Source organism: Pseudochaenichthys georgianus, chromosome 11, assembly GCF_902827115.2.
Source record: "Pseudochaenichthys georgianus chromosome 11, fPseGeo1.2, whole genome shotgun sequence".
Classification (NCBI taxonomy): Eukaryota; Metazoa; Chordata; class Actinopteri; order Perciformes; family Channichthyidae; genus Pseudochaenichthys; species Pseudochaenichthys georgianus.
In genome coordinates, this window is record NC_047513.1 from 7,513,225 (window position 1) to 7,540,032 (window position 26,808).

The following is a 26,808-nucleotide window of genomic DNA, read 5'->3' on the forward strand; positions in this document are numbered from 1 at the left end:
ACAGAAAATAACAAACTACGTGTAAAAGTGTTTGCCTGGGAGCTCTGTTTTCACAGGAATGTTCTTTTACTTTGTACTACTACAATTTTCTCCAGTGTTTTTGCTTTGCCACAAAGAAAGACCTGAAAAGAGCAGGGATAGGCCCCTCTATAGTGACTCCCTAGCTTTGACAAAATATAACATGCTACTAAATAACAGTTGACATTTGTTTGAAAGGAGTGCCTTTTATCTTGGAGTTTCAAGGAAAATGTGAAAATAATATTACTAACAGTTGTGTCACAACTTTCTTTCCTGGCACCTTTTCCCTGGAGGTGGCTCATCCTACATTTTAGACCAGAGGCCTTAGAAAACAAACAACAACTAACTATGTTGTGTTTATATAGTATAACTATGTGTAAAACTGAATAAGGTGTCTTATATACTTTTTTTTGGTTTTGCTTTTGAAAATGATGACATTTGTTTATACATTTCTGTATAAGAAACCTCAACACTTAAGTAAGAAGCAGGATGCAGTGCACATTTGTGTACTTTCATTAATAAGCTCAAATATGAATGAGAAATACACAATATGTCACTTACCAAGCACAGAGCAGAAATAAACACACCTGATTATTATAAAAAGTGTATTTACATCTCAAAATTCCATAACCTTTTTTTTAACAGAGTTGAATCATCAACAACAGTTATGTTACAAATGCAAAACCAGAAGATGTGTAAAAACCAACAGGCAAAACTTAGAAATTGACAATTCAAACAGGGAGAGACAAAGAGGGAGCCAGAGGTGGGTGAAAAATATCCTGCAGCCCCTAAAGTTTCAAGCGAACGTTTTAATCATACCCATCCTGAAGGCTGTAATATGCATGAGATAAACACTTATCCTAAACACTTTGGGTGTTAAACAAATGCAGATGGTAGCCTGGAAATCAAAAGGGAACACTTTGTTTGCAAGTGTGGAAAGGGGGGGCAGGGGGGGTGTCTGCCAGCAGGCTGCAGGAGATGTGAAACTGGCTTGATGTGTTGTAAATGGTTTTCATTTACATGAACTGTCCCTTGCTAAAATTGTATTTACATACTATGTATGTACATAGATTGCGTTACCTTCAATCCTCATTTTATTCTATGCATGTGGCTGTGCGAGACTTTCAATCTTGGCATTGATCACAGTCAGTCAGAGTCCTTCTTTTCCTGAACCCACACAGTCACGACTCTTAAATCTGGCAGATAAAGACAACTCTGAAGAAACAGTTGATAATGCTGCTCACTAGAAACGGTGGTGTTATACTGGATTCCATATAGTGTTCCCGTGCATATTAATTTACTACATGAGATTAAACATTGTCTATCTTTCAAATTTATGTCTACATTTGCACCTGAGTAGTTTCACTAAAGACTGAATTCCACTGGTTTATTGCCAAGTATATTTTCACATATAGACGCTTGGGGATTTTGGTGCATCAAATCATCAATGTAGTAGACAAATTAGATGAAAGCAAGCATTGACAAAATGAAATAAATACAAAATAACATATACAATTATATATTATAAAATACACTCAAGATAACACATTTGGAATGAAAGAAAGGACAATAAACTATGATATAAAGTAGAAGCTAATAATAAAATAGGGGCCTACTCTAATAAAATATGTGCAGCATATCTGAATTAATAATGGAAGAGCTGTGCAGTTTAAAGAAGTAGTGGTCATGTACAGGAATGGGCTAACTTGTGCAAGGAATTTGCAATATTCACATAACCTTTATTATTTATAGAATATGCCATGCAGAGTATTGTGTTTATGTCGCCCATATAGATAGATTAGATAGAGTGTATTTGTGATTGTATTAAGTATTATTTATATACACTGCAGTGGTTCCCAAACCTTTTATCTGGCTTATGAGCCCAAAAACAATATGGTCAACGTTCTTCTGTCGTTACATGTGGCATATTTATACCACTTTAACCAGAGTGCGTTTTTCATAGTTGTATCCTGTATTACCTGTATTGAAGAATTGGATAGTTTTTTTACTTTAATTAAAATACCCTATGTTTAAGTGTTTCAGTAGTATATTGGTTTATAAGAGAGTATTCTAATTTATTCTGTAGATGTATAGTGTGTATTCTTTAGATACTCTTCTGAATATATGTCTTATTTTCTTTTTTAAAGATATTTTTAATAATGACTGTGTGCTGTGACAAAAGAGGACTGAGTTCCCCTCTGTCTCGGTGCAGTTTCTTTGCTCCTCCCTTTGGAGGCTGGAATATCTTCCAGCCATCTCTTCGGTACAACTTACCTGTTGTCTCTTCTTGCTCTACCTAGTTGACCCTGTACAATTAGAGAAGACATAGTTTAGTTTAACTGCCCTACATGTGTGCTGTTTGACAGTATTTATCTGTAAACAGGGAGTTTAGACACGTGGGGATGTTTTACAGTTGCCCATTAGCTGAGAACCTCAGGCCACAGCTTAAGTTTTCAGGCCTAAAGGCCGAAAGAGGCTTATTCATAGTCAAATATATGTATTCATAGTCAAATAATCTTGAGCAGCAAGAGGAACTTGATTTCAAATTTTAAAAAGGAATGATTTCATGTTTGAAGGTAAATCATTCCAATCCAAGGGATTCTTGAGGACCGTTTCTAACCATTACTTGTACTGAAATACATTAAATGCTATGTGTTAATGTTTCTGTACTAATAAACAGCATTTTTTATAATGTTCATTTCTGTCTTTGCTGCAACCACGTGCTGTTGAATCATATTCCACCTTACTGTCACACACACACACACACACACACACACACACACACACACACACACACACACACTGTTGTAGTTCATGTCTGAAATATGTAGCCCACATTGAGAGCTTCACTGTAAAACACGCTAGTTTACTTTTCTGTACGCAAAACCAGTCACCACCTATGAAGCCAGAGAAAGTCACACTTGAGGTTTTCAAATGATATCAGCTACACTATAGGTGTTTGTGTTTTAAAATGAGTGTGTTGTCTATCTTCCAAGATGTAATGAAAAGAAGCGGATGTGAGTCAAAATACAGACATTGCACCTCATTAACCTATATTTCAGAATCAGTGTTGCTCACTAGCAAATTCAAAAGTGCTCCGACCCCATTTTTAAGACTCTTATGAATGGAGGTTGCTTAACATTGTGACCAACTGTGGAGACAGAAGGTACCAAAAATGCATTAGGCTTTTTCTTGTATACAATGAGATCTATAAGCGTGGTTCTTCACCTTTTAAGACAGGTTTTATAATATGAATTTGAGGAGGAGAACAGGAGGATTGGTTTATGTTGCCTGCTAGCACTGTGTGTATCTGACATGTACCAGGGATTCATTTACAATCAAGGAAATTAGAAACTGTAAACAAGTCCAGTGCTGTTACCTGAACTGGAGGGTTTGCCCGGGCAAGTATAAAAATGTGCATGTGGTTGAAGGGTCTGTCAGCTGCCTCTATACGGGAAATATGCCAAGTGATGGGAGAGCTGGCAGAATCTGACCTCCTTCCCTCATCCTTCCCTCACCCTGAAAATATTGGTGTGATTGTATATTTTCCCAAGATAAATCAAATGTTCCTTATTAACCTAAAAGTTTAGCTACATTATACAAATGCAAGTGTTTTAAAAAACAATATGCTTATAAAAATCACCGTGAAGTTACCAAAGGTGAAGAGCGAGGATGTCAAACAATAATTTTTGATTGTAAAGTAGTAAATCAGGTGACCCTGCATACACTTCACCCCGCGAACAACATGTTTAATTCAATCAGTTGTATAGGCGTCGGCCCCTAATGTAAATGACTGGCAAGATAAGGGGTCTTGAAAACAGCATGAGTTCCTCTTTTCTAGGTCTTCGCTCTGTTTGAATGTAAATCTCATTCAGATTGAGATAATCCTCTCAGGCTGATGATTTGTCCCAGTATCACAGTAAGGGGGTGGGACAGGGGGAAATCCCTGTGGTGTTATGGTCTGAAATAGTTTGTTTTTTTGATGAAAATCACAATTATCTGTTTTATGTATGATATTTACACAAACCATAAAATAATTGAATTATAAATCCCTGAATCAAACTTGAACTTTATAAAGGCTATGTCATGAAGACATATTTTATGTCTTGTGTCTTTTTAACGTGGAGTATATTTTATTAAAAAAAGATCAATTATAGTATTATATTTTGAAAAATGTATTGTTTTCAACCCGCTTTTTTTAATAATCTTTTTTGCATGACATAAGATTCAAAGGTTTTAATGTTATATGCACATAAGCTACAATGTAGAAATGGCAATGAAAATGTTATGACCCAAGCTCCTCCAACTATGCAACATGATAAAATACAAAAATACAAATAAAAAATAGTGCAAGGAGTCTACACGTAAATAGAATATGATATATAATGTATTCATATTGTGTTAATGGTGGAAAAATATCATAAAAGGAAGTCAATAAAAACGTATGAAACAGTTGATGGATGAACTCAACAAGTTGCCAGTAAAATAACCCTTCAACTTGACAATATGTGCTGTTATGGTCTGAAATTGTTATTTTTTCCTATTGTTGTTTATATTAATGATGAAAAATCACTTCCCAATATGCAGAGAAATATCAGTTGTATGTGTTATATTTACACCGTTTTTTAAAATAATATTTCTGCATTACATAATTTATTTATATTATAATATTATTATATTATAATGGTTGAAACATTTCCTACTAGGAAGTAAAAAACAACTTGTAAAATAGCTGATGGATGAACTCAAAAAGTTGAGGGTGAAATAAGTAACCCATAAACATGACAACGTGTGTTATTTTACTCTCTGTTTTCGATATATTTAACATGTCTGTAACAGTTAGAGTATCGCTGTTATCGTGAGTTTCATCAATATGCACAGTGTCATCATGCATGTTTCATGCGGTTCATCCGGTGACGTGCTGACGTTTTTTGCAGGAATGTGTTTGATTTGCGGAGGAGGGCGACGGGAAGTCAGGCCGCCTCCCAGTCAGTATAAAACCCAGAGTACAACCCTTTCTCCTTCTCTTTCTGTTACCTGGCTAGGGGCAGCAGCATTGGCCGTGTAAACCCAGAAACACCGGTAAGTTCAACTTTGACTGAGGCCTTTTAATAGTTTTATCGCGGGATTAGATTTAGCTAGGAGTTTACTCTCTGAAAATATGAGGTTTTTTTAAAATGTTGTCTTTTCGGTTATGTAACTTAACTCAAACCTGTGGCTTTTTGTGTGAAGAAATTACCGCTACATGTAAAGGGTCGTTATAACTGGGTATTCTAGTGTGAGCGTGTTTTGTGTTTTTGTTTGATCCTGTATTAAGTTGAAACAAAGGCGGTTAATGCGGGTGTACCGAGTGTGGAGGAAGGAACAAAGAGGGGACTTGAAAGCGGAGAACCGGGGATGCTGTAATAGCATTTCTTTCCCCCCTCTTTTAACAACTGCACTATTATCCAGTGTCAGGCGGTGGGTGCCTAGCAAAATAGCTTCTAGATATTTGGCAGTCTTTGTAACTTAATACGACGTGGCCCATAGTGTAACACGTGTCTCTGTCGGGCTTGTGGCCGAGTGAGGCCTAGCAGCAATAGCCCCTTGCTAGCTGCCCACACCATGGACAGAATGACGTTAACACAAAACGATAAATGTATTTCATATTAAGTGGTTTGAATGATGTGTTATGTATTTGAATGTTCGTGTCGGGTTTTCTTTTTAAAAGAAGTTGAATAAACTGCCTGAAGGGTGTTCACATTAATCTGGGCCCGGGTCATCATGGTTCATTAACGGAGCATTACCGCCCTTTAATTTGGCATTAACAAGGCTAATAAATGATGGCGCACTTCCACTTGATACATTTCTTAACGGTCTTGGTTATTTTATTTTTTTGACAGAAACTACAACAATGGGAAAGGAAAAGTTCCACATCAACATCGTGGTCATTGGCCATGTCGACTCCGGCAAGTCCACTTCCACCGGTCATTTGATCTACAAATGCGGAGGAATCGACAAGAGAACCATCGAGAAGTTCGAGAAGGAAGCCGCTGAGGTAAGCAATTGGGCTATATCTATTTTTTTTTACACCGTTATACAGCCAAGATGGCGGCGCCAGCATGCCCACTCTGAGCTGCTCATTCCCGGCACGAGAATGACCCGTGAGCGCGCACGCACGGGGTGTGGCCTAACAGTAGCATTGCTTGTGACTGTGCACTTTACACTGCCTGGTGCTGACCACCATTTAACAAGTTACAATGTTTTTTGTTTTTAAATAATAATGGGCTTAAACACTACTGCCAAAAATACATTAATTTTAAGAGAGTATCTATATTCAAAAATGTCATTGTGTCGCAGAACAATTTATAGCAAACAATATATGATCGATTCTTGACATTTTACAAATGTTCTTCAATTGACTGTTTTCTAGAGGCTGAAGAATTATATCTAATATTTCCCAATTATTCCCATTTCAATAGATGGGCAAGGGCTCCTTCAAGTACGCCTGGGTGTTGGACAAACTGAAGGCAGAGCGTGAGCGTGGTATCACCATCGACATCGCTCTGTGGAAGTTTGAGACTGCCAAGTACTACGTGACCATCATTGATGCCCCTGGACACAGGGATTTCATCAAGAACATGATCACTGGTACCTCTCAGGTAAGTTATCATATTAATAAATGGCACGCTCAAGTTTTGATCCATAAGCCTTCTGACGACATACAAACTTCAAATCTAATTTTATTTCTAGGCTGACTGCGCTGTGCTGATCGTTGCTGCCGGTGTTGGTGAGTTTGAGGCCGGTATCTCCAAGAACGGCCAGACCCGTGAGCACGCCCTGCTGGCTTTCACCCTCGGTGTGAAGCAGCTCATCGTAGGAGTCAACAAGATGGACTCCACCGAGCCCCCTTACAGCCAGGCCCGTTATGAAGAAATCGCCAAGGAAGTGAGCACTTACATCAAGAAGATCGGCTACAACCCCTTAACTGTGCCCTTTGTCCCCATCTCTGGATGGCACGGAGACAACATGCTGGAAGCCAGTGAAAAGGTGAGAAATGTTACTTTAAGGTGCCTGACTTGTGTACAGGGTGGATTAGACTTGGAACTAATTGTTTATTTTGAATCTGTCCTCAGATGACATGGTTCAAGGGATGGAAGGTTGAGCGTAAGGAGGGTAATGCCAATGGAGTCACTCTGCTGGAATCTCTCGATGCCATCCTGCCCCCGTCCCGCCCCACCGACAAGCCCCTCCGTCTGCCCCTGCAGGATGTCTACAAAATCGGCGGTATGAATGGAACTTTTTTTATTAGTAAAGGTAGTGCTGTAAATTATAACTTCTCTTAAAGCTAGGTGACTTAACCCAATTATTTTACTCAGGTATTGGAACAGTACCCGTGGGTCGTGTTGAGACCGGTCTCCTGAAGCCCGGCATGGTCGTAACCTTTGCACCTGCTATGCTCACCACTGAGGTGAAGTCTGTGGAGATGCACCACGAGTCTCTGACTGAGGCTATGCCCGGTGACAATGTCGGTTTCAACATCAAGAACGTGTCCGTCAAGGAAATCCGCCGTGGATACGTGGCTGGCGACAGCAAGAACGACCCACCCAAGGGAGCCGACAACTTCAACGCCCAGGTTAGCATTTAATTTCAATGGCTTGATGGTCAAATAATGATAAAAATATTCTATTTGGTAGAGCTCTAATGAAAATGTGTCCACAGGTCATCATCCTGAACCACCCTGGCCAGATCAACGCAGGTTACGCACCAGTGCTGGATTGCCACACAGCTCACATTGCCTGCAAGTTCACCGAGCTCATCGAAAAGATTGATCGTCGTTCTGGCAAGAAGATTGAGGATAGCCCCAAGTTTGTCAAGTCAGGAGACGCCGCCATTGTCAAAATGATCCCACAGAAGCCAATGGTTGTGGAGTCCTTCTCAAGCTACCCTCCCCTCGGTATGTATTTGAAATCCTGTTGTATACAAACTGAAAAATGTAAAAAATGAAGTATACATTCTGTTTATGTGCACAATGCATTACTAATGTCGACACTCCTGTATTCCAGGTCGTTTCGCCGTCCGTGACATGAGACAGACAGTGGCTGTCGGTGTCATCAAGTCTGTTGTGACCAAGGATGCTTCCGGAAAGACAACCAAGGCTGCAGAGAAGATCATCAAGAAGAAATGAATGGTCGTGCAGGACATCCAGCAACAAGAAGTGTGCCGGCAGCAGCGGGCCACTCCTTTCCCCCTGCCATGCCCTCACCCTATATCATCTTCTCTGTGGCAGATCTCGTTACTCAAGGACTGGCTTATGCTGATTAAAACCCATCGCAAAAGTTTTCGCAGGAAAAAGAACTAAATGGCATTGTCACTTACCTGAATCACATGACGGTGCCTCTTCTCAGTTAAGTTTAAGTTGGAAATGTTGTTCAAATGCCACAAATTTAATTGGAAAGAAAGCTGCTGGTAACTAATAAAAATAAATGTCTTTGAAAAAATTGAAATTGGCTTGTCTGCCCTTATTGCAGGTGTTGTAGATTTCGGCTGCCTCTGTCTGGTGCAGCGGTTTTTAACCATGCTATCTGTCTAGTGATGCACTTGCCATCCAATCTCCTCGTAGGAATTATGCCACCCCAGCCAATGGCATCCCTTCCGTTGTCTGACAGCAACAAGAGCATGCACAGCCCTCCCTCTCCCCCTTTTCAGTATTAAAAACTCGGGACGGATCACATACGGTCCTTTTTTGCCTACCATACACTATCAGGGAACGTCTTATTTGCTGGGCACAGGTTGGTGACACATCTTTTAATAAAAGCTTTACTGTATGCATGTCTTTGCAAAAATAGCAAGTGTTATTACATAGCAGGGAGTTTGGAGTCATGTATACAAGCTTGATCTATGGCCAATTGGTCTGTCCTACAATCTTGCTCAACCTATTGCATACAAATGTTATCCAGGTACATACAAACGGGGTTAACATGCCAGCTCACCTATGTAAATCTTATTCAAACCTTGTATATCATATGGTTAAATATATTTGTTCGACTTTGTCTAAAGGGGCTTTAAGGCATTAGGTGTACAAACTCCCTAATTGAAAAACTTGAGCTCTAAAATTGTCGGATATCATTATGCCAGTCATTGTAGTTTCTTCTGTCTAACGTCATGAACGCGCACACTGCTGTGGCTGCACTGAGTCGGGAGCGCGCATGCATCAGTCAGTAACATGGCGGCTCTGCGCTCGCGGCACAACATGGAGGCTGAGCAGCCGGCACATGGCGCGTGACTCATCCAATGCCTTTCCGGTGGCGTGCACGAGAGCCCAAAATGACAGATACTGAGTCGTTCATGTAAAAAATAACCCATCCGCACTGAACGCTTTACTCGACGTTTAATCGCCCTACACAGCTACATTATGCTTCGTTACGTAACGACTGACGAGCTAACGTTAGCTAACTGATTTAATATGCCGCAGAGATTAATCATGAGACGTTTAATAAAGATTTAAATGCGTTATGTATCCCTACTGATCTCACGCTACTCAGATGTTCAAACTTTCATAGATATTTACTGTAACTACTCACAATGTTAACTTATTCATAGTACGATTTAATGGCAGTTAAAGTCCAGCAGTTCACTATAAAGTTGGCTAATTTATCTCACGGCTAATGACCTCACATAGTGCTGCCCATACCATAAGTCTGACATATATTGCATAGAGTCAACATAACTGTTCCCCATGTTTATAACCAGTAAATCAAAATGGGAAAGGAAAAGTTCCACATCAACATCGTGGTCATTGGCCATGTCGACTCCGGCAAGTCCACCACCACCGGCCACCTGATCTATAAGTGCGGAGGAATCGACAAGAGAACCATCGAGAAGTTCGAGAAGGAAGCCGCTGAGGTTAGTTTGTGGAAACACATGCCTTGGTTATAATGTTGTCACTAAACATAAATCACATGAAAATAGGGAAGACAAAATCGGTATTATCTTCTATATCATCAGATATGTAAGGGAAACGGGTGTGGTGGTGGATAACACTGCTCCCTGGTATTGCTTGTTTTAAACTGCCACCTACTGTTTAAACCTTTACAGTCTGTCTATGGTTTAAACCCCTATGTTTAAAACACATGCACTGTCCCCAGTGGCGTAACAAGGTTGTGATTGGCCCCAGTGCAAATATTGTTTTGGGCCCATAGCCCCAAACATAAGCGCACGCTGATGCACTCACACACGTATGGACATACACTCTCTCTTGTCCTTTCTCTTTTGAGCGCCGCTCTTGTGCTTTGGTTTGCTGTACATTATAAATGCAAGCTATTACATTTTTTATAATGCTGCCAAACGTGCTGCTGCTAGCTACAGCTGTCATGCAAGGTATCACATGACATGAAAGCAGGGCCAGTTCTAGCCAATTTGATGCCCTAGGCGAGATTTTATAGAAAATACTTTGAGCACACAATTACTAGAGACTAGATCTGGGGGTACAACTCTAAACACCCATATGAAAAAGATCGGTTTACATTTTAATAATCAAATAGGTATGCCATATCCAATAACAAATAAATGTAATTTATTTTATTTTTGTTCATTCATATATTATTTTACCTAGTTAACATTTATTTAGTAATGCTTTTTTTTAATCTCCAGTTTTAAACGATATTTTTGGTTTACTGTCCTAAATTGGAATGATTTCAAACCTGTTTATCCCAATCAATCAATCAATCAATCAATCAATCAATCAATCAATGTTTATTTATATAGCCCAATATCACAAATGTTACATTTGTCTCAGTGGTCTTCACAGTGTGTACAGAATATCAGTATGACAATACGACACCCTCTGTCCTTAGACCCTCACATCGTACAAGGAAAAACTTCCAAAGAAAACCCAGTTTTAAAGGGAAAAATGGGAGAAACCTCAGGGAGAGCAACAGAGGAGGGATCCCTCTCCCAGGACGGACAGACGTGCAATAGATGCCGTGTGTAAATTGAAAAGATAATACATTTGCAACATAGGTAGTCCAAATGTTTGGAAATGCATGTGTGTATAATAGGAAGATGAATCCACGAGGATATCCATCCAGGACCACAGCCACGACTCAAGATCCAGCGCTCGCGATCCAGGACACAGGACCGCAGGATCATCCATGACTCCGGATCCCAGCGTATATAGACACCAAAAAGAAAGACATTTGGGGAAGCTGGGTTAATCGGAACATGAGTGTACACGGGTATAGACAGAGAGAAGGAAGAAGTAAGATGTCCCCCGACAAACTAAGCCTATATCAGCAAAACTAGGGGCTGAATCTAATCAGCCCTAACTATAAGCTTTATCAAAAGGAAGGTCTTAAGCGCACTCTTAAAAACGGATAGGGTGTCTGCCGCCCGAACACAAACTGGAAGCTGATTCCACAAATGTGGAGCTTGATAAGAAAAGGCTCTGGCTCCCATTGTACTTTTAAAGATTCTAGGAACAACCAACAACCCTGCATTCTTGGAACGCAATGCCCTAGTAGGACAGTAGGGTATAATGAGTTCTTTAAGGTAAGATGGCGCCTGCCCATTAAGGGCTTTGTAGGCGAGAAGAAGAATTTTAAATTCTATCCTGTGTTCTATAGGGAGCCAGTGTAAGGCAGCCAGAACAGGAGTAATGTGGTCCCTTTTCCTAACTCTGGTTAGTACACGAGCCGCAGCATTTTGAATCAGCTGAAGCGACTTGATTGACTTCTTGGTACTCCCTGATAATAAAGAGTTACAATAATCCAGCCTAGAAGTAACAAATGCATGGACTAGTTTCTCTGCATCGTTTTGAGGCAAGATATGCCTGATTTTTGCAATGTTACGTAGATGGAAGTAGGCGGTCCTTGAAATTGATTTTATGTGGGCGTTAAAGGATAAATCCTGATCAAATATAACACCAAGATTCCTTACAGTCTCACTGGAGGCCAAATTAATGCCATCCATAGTTAGTATGTCTTTAGATAATTTGTTTCGTAGATTCTTCGGGCCAAGTACAATAACTTCAGTTTTGGTCGTGTTTAACATCAAAAAGTTTAAGGTCATCCACGTTTTTAAGTCCTTAAGGCAGTCTTGAATTTTATTTAGATGATTAATTTCATCAGGCTTGATTGATAAATATAGTTGAGTATCATCCGCATAACAATGAAAGTTTACAGAATGATTCCTTATAATATTGCCTAACGGAAGCATATATAATGTGAACAAAATAGGTCCGAGCACTGAGCCCTGTGGCACTCCATGGCTAACTTTGGTTTGCGTGGAAGATTCAAGATCCAATAATTATAAAGTGCCTTGGAAATAAGGTTTACATAAATTGGAGAGGGGTCTGCCCATAGATATATATAAACACTAGATGACTCACCCGCGCTGCTGGCCAATGGAGACCGACGTTGCCACTTGGCCGCCATCTTGCTACAGGGAGTTCTCTCATTCATAACATTATAGTTTACTATTTAAATAACCATAGCTTGCTCAATTTTCAAACGGTTTAGTTTTTTATAAACATCAAAGATGTAGTTATGATACTGCATACTTATAATCATGGACTTTCATATGAAAATAACATTAATCAGATAAAGCAATAGCTATACACACACACACACAAGGTATTTATATTAAATATTTGCCGGTGTATATATTTCCATTTATTTTATTATATTGTTAATATTTCAAATAAATTATCAAATTAAAATACATTTATATTTTATATATAAAAATCGGTCTCATGTTACCACTCTGTAAGCCAAGAGTTGTTAATTTAGCAATGCCTTGGCTTTAAGAACAGGGACACAACTAATGACAATAGCATATGTTGGTATATTATTTAGATATTCACACCTTTATCAGAAGAACCAAACCAACATAAAATGTGCTCACAGACAGGCCAGTTCTGTCTAATTTATCACAATTATTTTTGACATGAGATCTTCATATCATCCTAGTTTTGTATTTAGTTTCTAGATTTGTAAACAAATCCAGAACCTTTGAAATATGTTATTGAAAAAAGACCAAGAATAATATAAACTGTACCATGTGTCCTTTTGTGTCCTTCTGTAGTCCATTTGTGGTTTGTCTTGTCTCACCCCGGCTGATATATCACAAAATCCACTGTTTAAATGGTTCCCTATATTGCCCCTATGCAATATAGGGAACAATTTAAACATAAACTATCCTATGTGTCCTTGGGTGTTATGAAACCCAAAATAAATGTATTATTATTATTATTATTATTATTATTAAGAAGAACAACTTGGTGTGGTGTGGAGGGGATGTAGGAAGCAGGAGCAGGTGGGGAGAGAAGGGACTTCAAGGTTATTTGTTTTAAATGTGTCTTAGAGATAAGGACCAGCTGCACACAATAAAATACAGTATAACACAAAACCAATAAGACACACGGTGACACATGGCACACCAACAATCAATCATCGTCCAGCCTCAGCTTTGGTATTCTTTCACAACTATGTTATGGGTTTATTAGACTGAGCAAACATAAACATGTGGAGAACATAGTGCTGCGTCTCATGGAACATGAAGATTTAATAAATACATAGTAGGTGGCGATATATGCTCCTAGTGGTAGAGATTCGCCATTAATATATAAATATCAAAATATACGAATATATAAATAATAGTAATATGGAAATTAATATCCTTCTTCTAATATCTCTTCTTGTGCACAGCGTCAGTGTTGATCCTCCAGTTCAGCCCATTGTCTAAGTGCACTCCCAGGTATTTGTAGTCCTCCACAACAGCCACATCCTATCCCAGAATGCACAGGGGTAGAGGAGACGTCCTCACCCTCCTGAAATCAATGACCATCTCTCTGGTCTTGGCCACATTCAGAATACTCACAACATTAGGCTGAGGTTCATCTTCCGCTCTTGTTGAAGTGGTTGTGCTTCTTGTTGCTTCCGGCTAAAATAAACATTAAAGACATGTTGAGTGTTTAAAATGTGCTGTAATACACAACACATTATTTATTCCTAAACTTGCAGAAAGAAAAACTAAAGTGTGACATTTAATCACATATTTATATATCAATCTTATACACCTTGAATTGTTGTTGGCCAATGATACACATACCCTTTGAAGATGAGCTGGGAAGTTGAATATTGTTGGCACAACACCATCTTTAAGCCGGACAGTCTGCCCTGTCCGGTCAAATTCCTCACTCCTGAAGTGCTCTCTGCAGAGCAGTGTCCTGTCACAGGAAACAAAACCGTCCCTTCTTAGGGCGAGTTCCCACTGCCTCCTCCTCTATTTGGTTTTGGGAAACCTTAAAAATATGAGAAAGGTAGCCAGATATATAAATTATTGTCAACATGTTCCTCCCTTCTTTCCTTTAACATTAAGGGTAGGACAAAAATACACACCGAAATTATCATATTTTTGGTATGTATGCATGTATGTATAGCCTACTTTAAGAATAAGACAACCACACTAAGAGTAATAAAAAAGGTGTCCAATAGAAACATTAAATAATTGTGTAAAGAAATGGTAACAACATATTCTAAAGAGGCTGGGTCAACAACAATCTTGCAATACTATTATCTCACATAGCCCCACTGATCCTGTGTAGCAGGACTTGTAATGTACATACATCCACTAAGTAATTAACGATTATCCTGATTTTAGTCATAATATTGTCATATCTTACACGTGAAAGGTGATCCCACGGGTTCTTGTTTCCAGACTGCGGTGATTAGAGCATCCGTAGGCTGCACAAAAGTCCGGCATAGTCAGGTACTTCTGTAAACACAAAGCCAGCAAATTCCTGTATCATAATGTAAGATGTTTTTAACAAGCCAAACCACTTGGAAGAAATCATGTGTAACTTAAGTTGTGTTGAAAAGAAAGAGCAGTTCTGCCTCTCCCACTGGTGTAAAGTTGCTGGGTCAACTTTGTAATACTAGGTCTCACTGACAGCCTCTTGTTATTAGCCAGCTAATAAATACAACCACATACACAAAGAAAAGCTGCAATTTCAACATGTCCAAGAATTCCTGTATCATAGCCATGCTAATCATGTTTATAATAAACCAAACCGTTTGTAAATCAGTCAAGATTTCAGTGAGTTAAGAGTATTTTTGTGCAGATCACTCACCTTACAACAGCTACCATAACGCGAATCAGAGTAATTGTTAACTGTAGCAAGATGGCGGCCGGTCAGCTACGCTGGAAAATCTCCCATGAGCCATCTAGTGTTTATATCAACCCTGTCTCCTAAAAATGACGTTCCCACAGAACTAAACTGCATTCTCAATTACGTTTAGCTAGAAACGTATTTTCTCCCACGTTACGTTCGTTATGAACGTATCTCAAATACGTTTATTTTCTACATATCTTCTAGAAACATGTTTTCTCCCAGGTTACGTTTCTTATGAACGTATCTTAAATACATTTATTTTCTACATATCTTTGCCATTTATTGTCTTGCTTATAATAATGATAATAGTCATTTATAAATATCATTTTAGAGCACACCTTTGAAATCGACAATCGGGCTCGATATATGGTTAAATTAAAATCAGTAGGCGAGGCTGTAATTTCGCCAGCTGTTACTCTCATGAGCGAGGCAAAACATAATAGTTTGAACATGACAAAAAGCTGCTGTGTCGTTTATTGCACCTCAAACATTAAAACAAATCCAGAGTTACGTGTTTCTGTACTTCCTCTAAGAAGAAAGGACAGTAACAGAAGAGCTCTGTGGCTTCAGGCTTGATCGCCGTTCAAATGACAGCGTTGGTTTCCCCAAAAGTGGGCGGGGCTGTAAAGTGAAGTAGATTTTACTCTCATCTATTATTCAAAACCATTCTATTTATTCTTACGTATTACATGCCAGTGTTTTATCTTTTTATTTATCTGTTTTTATTTTAAATCGTATAATGTCGGACTTTTTTTGTCGTCTTTGAGGAAAAGAAATGGGGTTTAGAGATTCAAAATACTGAAATCTGTATTTTTTTTAAATCTCTTCCTTCTAATTTGTTATTCTTTTCTAAATAACACACTGTTATTTACTCAACAATAACACACAATTATCCTTGTTTTTATTTATTCGTTTAATTCTATAATCTTGGGCATTTTAGCATGCTTTTTAGCCGTAAATAAAGTCACCAGAAACAGACGGGACATTTCGAGATTTAGGATGGCCGAAGACACTACACTACCCATAATCCCCAGCTATCGTTTGGGACTACAGTCCCGTTGACAAACCCCGTGATGTTGCGCCAAGGTTACGCCGAGCGTCAAGCTCTTTGAAATGGAACGAAACCACGGCAGACTATTCAAAACTGGACTCGAACGCCCCACCAGAACTACACATGCTGGCTATTGTGTTTCGCAACATGTTCTCTATGGCACGTCTCTACTGGGAATTGTAGTTTTAAAAGACGTTTTTCCCAAATTTAGAAGTTGACAGTATTAAACTGTGTACAGCCCTGGAGGTTTAGGGGATAGGAAACACATTGGTGTGTACACATTTAAAACATGTAATTACTAAATGGGTGAAAATCGCTTGTATCCATAATGGGCATCATTAATATATACCCACACGACAGCTCATTGTTACTTTGTTATTCTACTCCACTACAATTCAGAGGTTAACCTGGTATTTTTACTTCACTACATTTAGTTTAGTTACTTTGCAGATTCTGATTAATGATGTGGAATATAAACAACCCTTAAAGCAGACTTTAGTTACACCTGAATAAAATTCAGGGAAGGTGATTGTCAAGTGCCAACAATCAGGAGAGATATTTGATAGTTGGTGCTTGAGAAGACTAAACATTTATCTGCAGATCTTTATAAAGTATATTCATTACTCGCTATTCTCTACTAATAGTTAATTAAAACTGTATAATGGCTATTTTGCACATCCCTTTCAAGATGTCAAGATTTTCTAAGGTGTATTGATCTTAAACACAACTTGGGTCGCAGGTTCCTCAACAGACATCTATCAATATGTGTGTACTGTATACCTCCACCATTAAACATCACATATTCTGCACATTTCTTATACTATCTACATACATAAGAGTATAATTAATGTGTATAATATCAGTTAAAATAAGTGCTTCAACATAGTTAACATTGCAGGAAAGCAATATTTTAGACGTTAAGTACTTTGTCAGGCTTAACATTCATCTGTAGATAGATACCCCCAGAGCTTTTTTCTTGTTTAAAAGAAGATCTTAACCTAAAGTATTCTTTAATGTGTTAATAAAGGTGAATTCGTTTTTCTGTTTTGCACATCCTCATATTAATATCTGTGTACATCCGGCACTAAACTGTTTTATTGTAGAGATCACTTAGTATCTTCTTGACTTTTTATATTCTATATTTCTATCATTGACCTTCTACTTTCCCCCTATGAAAGTATGTACTCTTAATATTGTTTTAATCAAATAAGATTATTCAACAAAAATAATTCAATAACATGCTTTAACCACTAGGCGGTGCACACAAGGTACACACAGCATACTAATAATAACTTTGTATTATTAGTGTAGACACTTATGTATAACATCTGAAGATGTGTAGTTTTATTCATGTTTTTACAGGATATTGCTATACTATTTCTCTTGTTTTACTTCTACACATTAATATCTGATTTGTAAAACATCACAGACAGAAAGGCATAGGCTATCCGTCATTTAATGGTAAGCTATTGAAATTGTGATTCCATAGATGTGTCTCCCATCACCCAAATCCCCTGACTATTCTCTCAACTCAGTATTTACATTCTGATATTCAAAGAAAATCAGTAATATCTTTAAAAACGACAAGTCCTTTTCTATCAGCTGTGCACCGTTATGGTGTAAATATAACCTATATACCAATTGGATCAAATATAAAAGTCAGCCGAATTACTATTGATACTGCAAGGAGACGTATTTTGTGAAAAGAAATTGAAGATGTTGTTTAATTGTTGATATATTTATGATCCACGTCAAGTATTCAGTTTTGGCAGCAGTTCTCCTGTTTGTCTCTCTCTATAAATAAAGAACTACTGCAGATGTGTAATATTTAATGCAGCCGGACCGTGTATTACAATGCCGTTATGTGATGACTTCCAAAGAGAAAAGCAAGCACACTCTGAATTAGGTATTATTTTATTTTTCATTGTCGGATATCATATCTCCATATCATATCAACACCATATCCCAGCGTGCATTGCGGCTAAAACATCCAATCAACAAGCTTCAAGCTGAGGATCTTGGGTAATCAGTTTAGTGGGTTTGTGGTGTGTATCGCTCAAAATGTCCCGTCTGTTTCCGGTGACTTTATTTACGGCTAAAAAGCCCAAGATTATAGAATTAAATGAATAAATAAAAACAAGGATAATTGTGTGTTATTGTTGAGTAAATAACAGTGTGTTATTTAGAAAAGAATAATACATTAGAAGGAAAAGATTTAAAAAAATACAGATTTCAGTATTTTGAGGCTCTGAGCCCCATTTCTTTTCCTCACAGACGGAAAAAAAGTCCGACATTATACGATTTAAAATAAAAACAAATAAATAAAAGATAAAACACTGGCATGTAATTTACGTTAGAATAAATAGAATGGTTTTGAATAATAGATGAGAGTAAAATCTACACTTTACAGCCCCGCCCACTTTTGGGGAAACCAACGCCGTCATTTGAACGGCGATCAAGCCTGAAGCCACAGACCTCTTCTGTTACTGTCCTTTCTTCTTAGAGGAAGTACAGAAACACGTAACTCTGGATTTGTTTTAATGTTTGAGGTGTATGGGCATAGATATGTCTCATAATTATTTGTGTGAACATAAAAATAATTTGTGTGTAAATATGTGATTTGTAAATGTAAAACAACATCCACAAATGCATTTAAAAGATTTGCAAACTCACAAATACATTTGCAAGTGTAAAACGGATCTGCAAATACGCTAAATATGTTCACAAATAAAAAAAAGATCTGTGAATATCTCTTTAAAGGAATGGTCCACTCATTAGATAATTAATCAAAACTTCAGTATTTAGTGAAACGTTATGTTTAAACCATACCCTGAAGAAATCAGCGATATTCCCCGGTAAATAATGATTTTATAGCTCTTTTTTATCAAGACCTGTATATTCCGTCTGGCCGCCGCCATGTTTGCCATTTTCAGTAGTCACGTGATGGTCGTGACGTCATCCATGCGTTCACTTTGTCAACACACGGAAACATGGTGGAGTATTTCAGTTCGGACTCGTCAGCAGAGGAACAAGTTTTGACCAATGTGAAGAGATTGGATGGGGGAATTCAGCCACACATATCAGTATGACAATACGACACCCTCTGTCCTAAGACCCTCACATCGTACAAGGAAAAACTTCCGAAGAAAACCCACCGTTTAAAGGGAACATGGGAGAAACCTCAGGGAGAGCAACAGAGGAGGGATCCCTCTCCCAGGACGGACAGACGTGCAATCGATGCCGTGTGTAAATTGAAAAGATAATACATTTGCAACATAGGTAGTCCAGATGTTTGGAAATGCATGTGTGTATAATAGGAAGATGATATAAGATACTATATGTATGCATGTAGTACCACCCTTGCTAGCGATTCCCTCTCTAGTTTAGCATACTCAGCTTCGTTGTCCCTGGCCATAGAATCACGATTTTATGGGGCCGGAAAAACTGGGGGGAAATACACACTAGCCGGTACTACGCTATATGGAAAGGCCACCAAAAACTGTCCTGGCCTGGACGTTAAAACGGGGCTAACCGCTGCAATGGAAATGCGCTATAACATACCTTATTCTTACTCCGAGCACTACTTCTGCTCCTCCGTCGCTTCACACTTGCAGAGGGCAATTTCTCTACTGGCCGAACTGGTGTCCTGGTCGGTGATGACACCAGAAAGACCGATGGTACTGCATCTCCATTGAGTAATGGTTGTTCTTTAAATCCCATGTTATGTTTGATCATACTCTCAGAGTAGTCGTCCGGAAATGTGAAATGTTCGCTGCATACATGAGCCTGTAAATCTCTCGGTTCGGGCCGGCCACATTTCGCTAGCCACTGCCTCAGAATGTACTTCTTATGCTTACCTTTTGGCAACAGATGGAACCGAGCATTCCGTGGATTGTTCCTATCCGAATTATGGCAATATTTCGCGATACAGTGAGGCATATTTGAATAGAGAAACTACAGTAAATAACATGGAGATCAACGTGTCTTCGAAAACCAAACGCATGGATTACGTCACGTCCGGGAAATGGCGGCGCCCACAGTGTTGATGTTATTTCGGTATATAATCAGTTTAAAATCACTGATAATGTCATCGGATTAAAAAAAAAAAAAGAGAGAGAGAGAGACTGGCAGAGACTGGTCTGTTTTATCGGATGATAATTTTTAAAAAATGAGTGTCATGAGCATACCATTCCTTTAACATTTACAACTTTCGATCAGGCATTTCTGAATCCATTTTGTATTTGTGGACCAAAAATGCGCTTGCGGATCTCAACTCTCTGTTCACGGATCTCAAATCTCTGTTCGCGGATCGTCTTTTTACACACACGGAATTTTGAGACATATTTTCCGCCGGTCTCGGCTAAAATCTACTCGTGTCACTCGGTTATTTTCGGAAACCACGTGATGGCCAGCTGATGACTACATTTCCGCATGATTTCAAAGTAAGAGCATGATGGTTTGTTTAATGCTCTGTTTTTGTATTATAATGAACAGCGGAACGTTAGATGCATTCTTCATCACCATCACCCTCATCATCATGTTATAGTGATACAGTTAGTTTGTGTTATTGGTTCAATACAGCATATCTCGAGCACTTTCGTTGATGTTGAAGTGCAGGCTATACGCCACTTCCGGGTCCCGGGGGGGAGCAGCTGGCAGCGAAGCAGCCCAGATAAAACTATTTCTTCATTGTTTGTTGTGTATTCAGTCAAGCGGGTCAAAGTTACAAAGCACTTCACATCTTATTAATCGGCCTAATTTTACTTTACCAGTGCAGTAATAAAGTAATCTGTAGAAAAGCACCGTATTTAGGTCAGCCTTCATAGTAAGGCTACATTACATGTTATAATATTCATCGTGTCCTTTCTACTGATATATTCCTGTCTATTGCTTTCATTTGTATTTAATGTTATTGTGTTTATACTTGTTTCCACACATTTCACAATTTGGGATGAATGAAGTATCTATCTATATATGATATCCATCTATCTATATCTGTAACGTCTTGCTAGTGCGTTGCATGATGGTTAGTCATTTTGTCCGACTTGCTCTGGAGGCTCGCCCACATGAGACTTTGAAATCTCGCGGGACAAAGACGCCCGCAGCCTTAAGAGCGAGGCGAGGCGAGTTGGGCTGCAGTCGGATAGTTTAAAAATCAGCTCCTAAGTTCTAACCCTATCGTCTATTCCTTGACCTCTGAGTGACACGTCACGGGGTTAAGGGATAGTGGATAGGAGAATTCAAAAGGACTTAGGAGAAGAGACTGCGGTACTTTAGAGAATCCGAATGCACTTTCACTATCCGACGTGTTTATGATGCGCCAGCGGACGTCATTGTGTGTGTCTGCTGCTGTGGGGAAACTATGGAAACCACAATTTTCTATACAGCGGACGACAACATGGATGTTTAATAAGAACGAGGGACTACTGTGAACTCATCTAGAGACTCTGCACCGTGCTCTGATGCTGCTGCTTTGCTTTATGAACGTGGACAACAGAGAAACATATTCTTCATGACCAAAGTTGGAATTGAAATAAAAAAGGAAAGTGAAACTTATGCTCGTCCCCCTCTCCCTCCGGTCCACATTAATACACATGATCCCAATACGTATGATTGTATGAACTAAAGATCTTAAAATCAATACAGATGTATTTATTGTAAACGTTAGTCCTTAACATCTATCACTGTGTATATCACCATTCAAACATCTTTTAAAAGTTGAACAAACCCCACACAGCTCAGTAAAGACTGAAATGTTGACTTTATTTGATAACTTCAGTGAAAACTAACGTTCATATTTCTCTTTTTGATTATAATACTGATGAACGTTCAAAACAAAGCACTTACCAACTTACCAACCTATGTTTTAAAATGCTTAATAAGCACCGTAACTTTCATGATATAATTTCTCGGTCATAATCGGTTGTTTCCGTGAACGGCCGACTGTTGAGTGACGGCAAATGCTGCGGCTGCAAGGCATTGTGGGGCAGCATTTTCGCTTCTCCTGTCGGTTAGGGAGGTCCAGTGGTTCCTAAGCTAAAGGAGGTTATAAAGGAAGTTTGAAACCTCCTTTCCTATCATTCTCATCATTCTAGAGAATTCGAACGGCACTTATCATGGCTGCCACTGAGGGACTTCCGGGTCATTTCACTCCTTTAGGAAGGTTCCTAAGCTAAATGGACTATTCGACTTCAGCCTTGCTCTCCACGAGCTGCGGAAGCGAAATGCTTGATGGGAAACGGCTCGCTGGTATCTCGAGCTGAGCGCTCATTGGTGGTTTTTACCACGTGCTGCTGATGAAACTCTCCAATTGGCTGGCAAAAGTTTGTTGTTGTTTTGTGTCAGTTTTACGTCGCCACATCCATTCCCATTTTTCATCATTGTTCCACAATGTTTATCATCATGAAATTAATATCTATATATGTTATACTATACTGCTTACCGTTTTCATACTTTATATATCTTAGCATATTCATACACACTGTTCATACTGCTCACAGGCTGATATCTAGTGTTTACCCCACTGTTTATTCATCATTCAATTCATTATATGTTATTCTGTAGATTGTGTACATTACTTTCCACTTCGCTGCTTGTTGCACCTGGTTAGAATCTAAACTGCATTTGTTGTCTCAGTACCTGTAATATGTGCAATAACAATAAAGTTTCTCTTTAAGTTAAACCAAATCCATCCATCCATCCATCTTCTCCCGCTTATCCGTGGTCGGGTCGCGGGGGGTAGCAGTTCCAGCAGAGAGCCCCAAACTTTCTTTTCCCTGGCGACATCAACCAGCTCTGACTGGGGGATCCCAAGGCGCTCTCAGGCCAGCGAAGAGATATAATCCCTCCACCTGGTCCTAGGTCTACCCCTTGGTCTCTTCCCAGCTGGACGTGCCTGGAACACCTCCCTAGGGAGGCGCCCAGGTGGCATCCTAACTAGGTGCCCGAACCACCTCAACTGGCTTCTTTCGACGCGAAGGAGGAGCGGCTCAACTCCGAGTCCCTCCCTGATGACCGAACTTCTCACCTTATCTCTAATGGAGACACCAGCCACCCGGCGGAGGAAACCCATTCTCGGCCTCTTGTATCCGGCGATCTCGTTCTTTTCTGGTCATGACCCATCCTTCATGACCATAGGTGAGGGTAGGAACGAAAATGGCCCGGTAGACAGAGAGCTTTGCCTTCCGGCTCAGCTCCCTTTTCGTCACAACGGTGCGGTAAAGCGACTGCAATACCGCTCCCGCTGCTCCGATTCTCCGGCCCATCTCACGCTCCATTGATCCCTCACTCGAGAACAAGACCCCGAGATACTTGAACTCCTTCACTTGGGGGTAAGGACTCATTCCCCTACTTGGAGTGGACAGTCCATCGGTTTCCTGCTGAGAACCATGGCCTCAGATTGGAGGTGCTGATCCTTCATCCCAGCCGCTTCACACTCGGTTGCGAACCGATCCAGTGAGTGCTGAAGGTCGCAGACCGATGAAGCCATCAGAACCCACATCATCTGCAAAAAGCAGTGTGCAATCCTTAGTCCAACCGAACTGCAGGACCCCCCCCCCCACGACTACGCCTCGAAATCCGATCCATGTATATTACAAACAGGATTGGTGACAAGCGCAGCCCTGGCGGAGGCCAACCCTCACCGGAAATGGGTCCGACTTACTGCCGAGGACCCGGAACACAGCTCTCGCTTGGGAGTACAGAGATTGGATGGCCCTGAGTAGAGACCCCCTCACCCCATACCTCCCGCAGCACCTCCCACAGTACTCCCTGGGAACCCGGTCATACGCCTTCTCCAAGTCTACAAACACATGTAGACCGGATAAGCGTACTCCCAGGCCCCCTCCAGGATCCTTGCGAGAGTAAAAAGCTGATCCGTCGTTCCACGACCAGGACGGAATCCGCATTGTTCCTCCTCAATCTGAGGTTCGACAATCGGCCTGACCCTCCTTTCGAGTACCTTGAGTAAACTTTCCCGGGGAGGCTGAGTAGTGTGATGCCTCTGTAATTGGCACACACCCTCTGATCCCCCTTTTTGAAAAGGGGGACCACCACCCCGGTCTGCCCACTCCTTCGGTACCGTTCCGACTTCCACGCAACGTTGATGAGACGTTGTCACCATGACAGTCCCTCAACACCCAGAGCCTTCAGCATTTCCGGGCGGATCTCATCCACCCCCGGGGCTTTGCCACTGGTGGAGTTGGTTTGACGACCTCAGTGACCTCCCCCCGGGGAGATGGCGTTGATCCCCCGTCATACTCCAGCTCTGCCTCTAACATAGAGGGCGGAGTTGTCGGTTCAGGAGTTCCTCAAAGTGTTCCTTCCAACGTCCCAACACTCCATCAGTTGAGGTCAACAACGTCCCATCCTTACTGTACACAGCTTGGATGGTTCCCTGCTTCCCCCTCCTGAGGTGTCGGACAGTTTTCCAGAACAACTTTGGTGCCGCCCGAAAGTCCTTCTCCATGTCTTCTCCGAACTTCTCCCACAACCCGCTGCTTTGCCTCGGCCACGGATGAGGGCTGCTGCCCTTCGGGCCTGTCGGTACCTTGCAACTGCTTCGGGAGTCCCCCGGGATAACAAATCCTGAAGGCCTCCTTCTTCAGTCGGACGGCTTCCCTGACCACCGGTGTCCACCAGGGAGGTTCGAGGGTTACCGCCCCTTGAGGCACCTAAGACCTTGAGACCACAGCTCCCCACCGCGGCTTCGGCAATAGAGGCTTTGAACACCGACCACTCTGGTTCAATGTCCCCAACCTCCACAGGAATGCCCGAAAAGCTCCGCCGGAGGTGTGAGTTGAAGGCCTCCTGAACTTGGGCCTCCTCCAGACGTTCCCAGTTCACCCGAACTACACGTTTGGGCTTACCAGGTCTATCCAGAGGCTTCCCCCCGCCACTCGACCCAACTCACCACCAGATGGTGATCAGTTGACAACTCCGCCCCTCTCTTTACCCGAGTGTCCAAAACATACGGCCTCAGGTCCGATGATACGATAACGAAATCGATCATGGACCTTCTGCCTAGGGTGCTCTGGTACCACGTACACTTATGAGCATCCTTATGTTCGAACATGGTGTTTGTTATGGCCAATCCATGACTAGCACAGAAGTCCCAGTAACAAACCACCACTCCGGTTCAGATCAGGGGGGCCGTTCCTCCCAATCACGCCCCTCCAAGTGTCTCCATCATTGCCCACATGTGCGTTGAAGTCTCCCAGCAAGACTAAGGAGTCCCCTTCAGGAGCCCCATACAGGACTCTTTCCAGGGTCTCCAAGAAGGGCCGAATACTCTGACTGCTGTTGGGTGCATAAGCACACACAACAGTCAAGTTTTCCCCCCCATAACCCGCAGGCGTAGGGAGGCGACCCTCTCGTCCACTGGGGTAACTCCACAACGAAGCACCTAACCGGGGACTTGTGAGTATCCCCACACCCGCCGGCGCCTCACACCTTGAGCAAACTCGGAGAAGAATAGAGTCCAACCCCTATCCATAAGTAAGGTTCCAGAGTCGACGCTGTGCGTAGAGTGAGCCCAACATCCAACTGGTACCGCTCCACCTCCCGCACAAGCTCCGGCTCCTCCCCCCAGAGAGGTGACGTTCCAACGTCCCCAAAGCCAGCTTCTTCGCCGCCCCGGTCTGGTCCGTCGAGACCCTCCGCTTTCACTGCCACCCGTCTGGCAGCGCACCCGACCCCATCGATGTTTTCCCGTAGGTGGTGGGCCCGCGGGACAGAGAAGCGGAGGTGTTGCCCACGTTGCCTTTTCGGGCTGGGCCCGGCCGGGCTCCGTGGCAAGCCCGGCCACCAGACGCTCGCCGACGAGTCCTCCTTCTGGGCCTGGCTCCAGAAGGGGACCCCGGGCTTCCTCCGGGCCGGGTATCCTCACTTCTTGTTTTTCCTTTCATGAGGTCTTTTGAACCAATCTTAGTCTGGCCCCTTGCCTGAGACCAATTTGCCATGGGAGACCCTACCAGGAACACAAGGTTCCAGACAACACAGCCCCCAGGTTCATCAGGGCACACAAACCTCTCTACCACGGTAAGGTGCTGGTTCTTCAGAGATGATTAAACCAATCATTAAAATAAAATCTGTTGTAATGTAATGATTTGGTTTAACCTTATTTATTGAATACATCATTTAAAATGGCAAGATTAAATCAAATTACATCCATGTTGTACACATCATAAAGCTTAAAGTGGCAGCTAAAGAATTAACACAGCAGCAGGTCTGTTCAATGCATGCTCATGAAGCTTCATGTGTGCGGATCTGAAGGGACTGATCATTTGTAGCCTGTCCACCTATCAGTTTTGCAAACATTAAGAGGGAGGAGCATTTCTAATTATGGAACCCAGTCACTGGTGTGGTTCCTCATCATGACTGAATTAACAAACCTATATAAAGCAATAGTGATCACCTTTGTCTACAGTGGGTAAAATGGAATTTGTGGTGCTTACACTGCGTGATGGACAGGGAGACATCACTGTAAGAGTCTCACAAGACATTTCCCAAAGACTACAAAATGGTGAGTAAACAACTAAATTGCATTCCAACAATCTGGATATGATTTTAAATTATGTAAATTATTTTT

The 26,808-nt window shown here is 41.1% G+C and overlaps 2 protein-coding genes and 1 long non-coding RNA gene across 4 annotated transcripts in view; 2 read left to right on the forward strand and 1 right to left on the reverse strand.

Moving 5' to 3' along the window:
- The first annotated feature begins 4,991 nt into the window (after nucleotides 1-4,991).
- On the forward strand, nucleotides 4,992-8,504 carry LOC117455555 (elongation factor 1-alpha). The gene is made up of 8 exons (XM_034095102.2): nucleotides 4,992-5,100; nucleotides 5,901-6,055; nucleotides 6,480-6,659; nucleotides 6,751-7,047; nucleotides 7,134-7,284; nucleotides 7,377-7,633; nucleotides 7,720-7,954; nucleotides 8,064-8,504. Exons 2-8 carry the CDS (start codon nucleotides 5,912-5,914, stop codon nucleotides 8,183-8,185), a joined length of 1,386 nt encoding a protein of 461 aa, XP_033950993.1. The 5' UTR covers nucleotides 4,992-5,100; nucleotides 5,901-5,911; the 3' UTR covers nucleotides 8,186-8,504.
- Nucleotides 8,505-8,593: 89 nt separating this feature from the next.
- Nucleotides 8,594-26,808, forward strand: part of LOC117455554 (elongation factor 1-alpha) — a 32,185-nt gene continuing 13,970 nt past the window's right edge. The window contains exons 1-2 of the mRNA XM_034095101.2: nucleotides 8,594-8,789; nucleotides 9,751-9,903. Of these exons, the coding sequence (XP_033950992.1) occupies nucleotides 9,760-9,903 (144 nt within the window). The 5' untranslated portion in view covers nucleotides 8,594-8,789; nucleotides 9,751-9,759. The remainder of the gene's footprint in view (nucleotides 8,790-9,750; nucleotides 9,904-26,808) is intronic.
- On the reverse strand, nucleotides 13,705-15,189 carry LOC139434827 (uncharacterized). Of its 2 annotated transcripts, XR_011644131.1 has the most exons (4): nucleotides 15,128-15,189; nucleotides 14,681-14,772; nucleotides 14,107-14,299; nucleotides 13,705-13,938 (listed from the first exon to the last, which is right to left on the reverse strand). It is a non-coding gene; the product is annotated as an uncharacterized lncRNA (long non-coding RNA). The 2 variants fall into 2 exon arrangements; XR_011644130.1 differs by lacking the exon at nucleotides 15,128-15,189 and having other exon boundaries at nucleotides 14,681-14,861.